The 5,207-nt window shown below is 41.7% G+C and overlaps 1 protein-coding gene across 1 annotated transcript in view; it reads left to right on the forward strand.

Moving 5' to 3' along the window:
* The window catches only part of TNNC1 (troponin C type 1 (slow)), a 17,880-nt gene that overhangs the window by 5,323 nt on the left and 7,350 nt on the right, over nt 1-5,207 (forward strand). The window contains exons 2-4 of the mRNA XM_015420871.1: nt 888-918; nt 1,986-2,132; nt 2,552-2,666. Coding sequence (XP_015276357.1) covers nt 888-918; nt 1,986-2,132; nt 2,552-2,666 — 293 coding nt within the window. The remainder of the gene's footprint in view (nt 1-887; nt 919-1,985; nt 2,133-2,551; nt 2,667-5,207) is intronic.

Genomic DNA, 5,207 nt, shown 5'->3' on the forward strand with positions numbered 1-5,207 from the left:
CCATGTTAAGCTTCGAGCCAGGCCAGGGCTCCTCTGAGCGAACTTCCTATTGGTCGCTTCGTAACAGCGACCAATCAGAACGGTACCATTCCCTAGGAGGGAAAGACTCCCATTGGTCTTTATTCTAGCAATCTCATTGGTTGTTATTTGTAAATAGGCGTGGCTACATTAGCCCGGTTATGTTTAAAAGGAGCATAAGCTCCCACTGTTTTCTGTTCTGGTTTCTTACTGAGTTGAGTGCTTGTTCGTTACTTCCAATAAAGCTGAATCACTTGCTGAATCACTCTAAGAGTCCTTTGTTAGCGCGATCTAACAGGAAATAATTTATTTCTTAATGAAGCAGCATCTCACTGTGTGTTCTGTCTGCAGATACTATGAGATTTGCAGTGCCATCCTAAGTAGAATTGTACTCTAACTCCATTGAGATCAATGGGCCTTGTGTAGGATGGCTCTGTACATGACTGATTTACACTAATCTAGTTGGCTTTTCAGATAGGTGGCTGTGTTGGTCTGAAGCAGCAGAACAAAGTCTGAGTCCAGTGGCACCTTTAAGACCAACAAAGTTTTATTCAAGGTATGAGCTTTAATGCACAAAGCACACTTCTTCAGATACGTATCTGAGGAAGTGTGCATGCACACGGAAACTTATACTTTGAATAAAACTTTGTTGGTCTTAGAGGTGCCACTAGACTCAAACTTTGTTCTAGTTGGGTTTTATTATTGCATTTCACTAATGGCAGAGCCTTCCTCCAATAGAAAGAGCCATTTGCCAGTGGAATACACGATTCCTTGCATTGGCAGAAGGCTCCTTGTGGAGGAAATGTGCATATTAGCCAAACCACATTGCAGCTTTTACTTAATGATTGTTTTTATTTTTATGTGAAAAGGTTGAACAGCTGACAGAAGAACAAAAAAATGGTGAGTGTATGCCATTTAATCTTACTATGAACGTTGCTCCATTGTTAGACTATAATTGGAGTGAAAGTCTTGAGAGTCACCAGTTCACCACCACCAATGAAAATCAGCCAGAATCCAAAGAGAATAATTGTTGCCTTAAAGAGTTGTGGTTGGGGGATGTGTTTATACAGTAATGTGTTGGCAGCATTGCCTGGTCTTCATATTTCCTCTTTAGGGCTGAATTTCTGCTTTGATCTTTTTTTTAACGATGTCCTGAACAACCAATGTCTTCTCCATATAGGGGTATTCAGAAGTGGAGGCAGAGAGCTGAATCCTTCCATATCCATTCAGATCTGGCTTCCAGATTAATTCATTCTCGATCCATTCAGATCCCACTTCCAGATCCATTCAATATTTTGGGGAACACATTTTATTTTCTTTTAAGACTGAGCAGGAGAATTCAGGTTGTTTCAAATAGTTCTTAGAAAAACGCTAAAGGAGCTGCTAGCATTCCATTCGGGCCAAAAACTTGGGCTCATTGGAATTGGGCTGTTTTGGTAGTACCCACCTAGGAATGCAGTATGGAGATTTTCCATGTATTGCTTGAGAGGCACAACTGTAATGTTGTTCAGTTGTTCAAAGTGTGTCCAGTTCCAGACCCATCGAGGGGAGACCAATTGTGCTTGTTGGCCTCACCTCCAATGCCTGTGTCTATAGCTCTACATAGCTCTACAAATGGCTTTGTACAAATGATTGGGATCCTTATTTTTACAGGATTCCTAATAGTGCCTACAAAGGATGTCGGTGTGTACACTTGTATGTACACTTAGCCTTGCTTCCTGAGATCCTGCTTTGCAAAGATGAAATGTTACAAAAGCACAGAAAAACCCTTAGTTGCTAGTCAATGCTGCATTTCTGCTACACACACACATGATGTAAGTCAAGCATTTGTATAATGAGGAAACAAGAGAAAGGTATACTGGGCATCTACTGACCATCATGGCTGGGAAGGCTGCAAAAGACTTTGTGAACTTTTCTATTGTTAAAAACAATACAATAACAAGCACTGATTTCACTTCTCTCTACAGAATTCAAGGCTGCTTTTGACATCTTTGTCCTTGGTGCAGAGGACGGGTGCATCAGCACAAAGGAGCTGGGAAAAGTTATGAGAATGCTGGGGCAGAATCCTACTCCCGAGGAGCTACAGGAGATGATTGATGAAGTAGATGAAGATGGTGAGCATCTTCTTCCAGAGTTGTAGATGGTTAAACATTTAGGAAGGACGCTTTAAATATAATGAAATGTTTTTGGTGGAGAGATGGTAGGAGGAGGAAAAAGATAAAGAGGGTGACCTTTGACAAACTAACTGCTTTGGAGTTCTTTGAATTCAAGATGGGGAGATGAAGAAAGAAGAAGTTGGGTAAGAACTTTTCAACCCAGCCCCATACAAGTTTTCCAATGTCAGGTCTGAGGAGTGATAACAATTTACACAATTGTCCATTAAAGCAAAAGCTAACCTCAATCAACTATTTATAATATTTTAACTGGGTCTTATTTCATCATGTTTGAAATCTAAAGCTCTATTTATGCAGAATTTGCTCAAGCTGAGAGATGGGTTATTCTGTGTTTTTTTTTAATCCTGTGTTGTTGACAGGCAGTGGCACTGTAGATTTTGATGAGTTCTTAGTTATGATGGTCAGGTGTATGAAAGATGACAGCAAAGGAAAATCAGAAGAGGAGCTTTCAGATCTCTTCAGAATGTTTGATAAGTAAGTGCTTTAATTAGTTTACGTCATGGACTGATCACACTGAGCCGGTATAAATATTTCTATATAATAATGTTATAATACAAGAGGGAAACCTATGAGGACTTTCAAGGGAGGGAAAGTCCCATCACCTCAGCTAGTTTCCACTTCTTTTCATCTTGCTTGGTCCCACCAATCCTCAGAATCGTGGCTTACCCCCCCCCCAGCCTTCTCAGCACTTTCTTTCCCCCTCCTTTCTCTCCAGTTTTCCACTTATACATCTCCCCGCTCCACTTGGTCACTCCCTGTCTTTTAAACAGCATGTTTGTGTGTGTGTGTTCTGTTTTTCTGCAATACCTGACCAACACAGACATCACAAGTTACTGAGGGTGGGTTTAAGGCCTTACACTAATTTTTATAATTTTAACATTTTTATATAAAATGTTCAGATTTTTCTGTAAATTTGGGATTTACCTAAGTTTGCAGAAAGAGCTACCCTAGCCATGGGTGGCCCCATTATACAGATATTTTGATGCACACAGTGGGGCAAACCATGTGTGTCTGTTATGTGTTGTCAAGTCTCTTCTGATTTAAGGTGACCCTATGAATTACTGAACTCCAAAACATCCTAAAATTGACAGCTTTGCTCAGGTATTGCAGACTGAAGAATTACATATGTGAAAATTCAAACATTCTGGTTGCCTAGTACATGGCTGCCTGTGAGGGGGGAAAATGTCTATTTTGGCCTTCAACCTTTGAGGAGAAAAATTATTTTTTCCCTCAAAGGTTAAAGGCCAAAATAGACATGAAAGGGTTCACTGACATTTATTTATGTGTGTGTCTGTTAATCTATAAAGCATGTATGCATGTGTTTCTATTTTTAACAGAAAATGAAGAACACAGGTGAAGCATTGCCTCTCCACTGTTACTTTCTTCATTATGCTTCATTGCTTTAATCCAAGTTGTCAATTTATACGGTTTAACCAAAAGGTCATAATACCATAGAAACATCAAATACAGGTAAATGAAAGGGAATGACGAATTCAAAAGCTCATATTTCCACTATGGTTGTACTTACGGTAGCTACAGATGAAGACCCCCTTCCCTTTGGCTTCTCACTGCCATCAATGACCTTCTGAGGGAGGGCAGAAAGCAGCCAAGCAGCCTTCTGCAATGACCGGAACCTGATCCAGCAGGCAGTTACTCCCCCAAATAATATTTTTATCAAATCTTTTGTATTAGATCTTAAATCCTGTGAGGCACTTTGGCAGGCAGTAAGGATGGGAAGGCTGCGGAGTTTAGCTTCTCTCACCCATGCACTCAATTTTCTGTTAAAAGGACCTCTCTCCCACTTTACTTGTAAATCGGAAGACACATAAATAAACACAAGTGGATTTCCCTTCTGTGCTTAGCTTGGCCCTAAATCCTAGAAGAAGCTGTTCATGGAAACATGCTAAGTACAACTGGTCACATTTCTTGGTAGCAAGCAAACTTATTTTCAGGAACCAAATCGTCAGACTGAAAATCATGTTAGAGTTCTATGTGGGGAGGCAGCCAATTGTAAACATTCTTTTGAAGCAGCTAAAAATTGGATTAATCTATATGCAGATTATACATACTGGTGAGGAAATCTGATTAGAGAAATCAATTCTATTATCCAGAAAAGATTTGCACAGCTAACGGGCAGGATAGAACAGCATGGGATGTGGTTTGAATATAAATGTTAGATTCTAACATTTAGACTCTATAACTTCTGGGCCTAGTGTAAAATTTTGCTAACACAAAACAAATTAAACAGATTTCCTATATTAGATAAAAGTAACTTTAATACCGCTGTGACTGCATACACTGATACAACAGAGACAATGAATAAGATGGATAATAACTAGGAATAATAATTAGGGTTGCCATCCACCTAGTTGGCCAGGGGATCCCCCGATTTTGGGGGCCCCAATCCGCCGGCCACCTGGTCGGTGGGGGAAGTCCCACCCCCAAACAGCAGCAGCCCATGGAGACACCACTGGTAGTGTCATCATCACATTGGGGCCATTGTGTGGTGACACTCTAGCATTTGGGGAAATCCCTATGGTTATGAATTTGCAGCTTGAATTGCAGGCACATGCTGCCCCCACATTTTCCCCAAAGAAGCTTCTCCCCCCCTCTCCCTAAAGAAGCTGATTCCCCAAAGAAGCAACACTCTAGCATTCGGGGGGGGGGACTTTATGGTTACAAATCCTTTTTTGCAAACTTATTCCATTTGTGATTCTTTTGGATTCAACATATAATCTCTCCCTTATACATAATTGAGTAAGACACAGCATAAGACAAAATGCGCTCCGTCAACCATTGGCTGGCCAGCTGTCGCTCAAGGTTGCTGCCATGCCATTGGCTGGGAGGCGGGAGGCGAACGCTGCTTCTGAACGGCGCGGCGGTTGCCGCTCGCTGCGCCCCAATTTCCCTCCCCCACCTACCCACCCAGTTGAAGCAGCGGCGAGTGGCCCGATTTCCCTCCCTCCCTCCCTCCCCCACCCACCCAGTTGAAGGCCGCCGGCGGCAGCGATGAAC

The sequence above is a fragment of the Gekko japonicus genome, unplaced genomic scaffold (assembly GCF_001447785.1).
Source record: "Gekko japonicus isolate JY-2015 unplaced genomic scaffold, Gekko_japonicus_V1.1 scaffold2264, whole genome shotgun sequence".
Lineage (NCBI taxonomy): Eukaryota > Metazoa > Chordata > Lepidosauria > Squamata > Gekkonidae > Gekko > Gekko japonicus.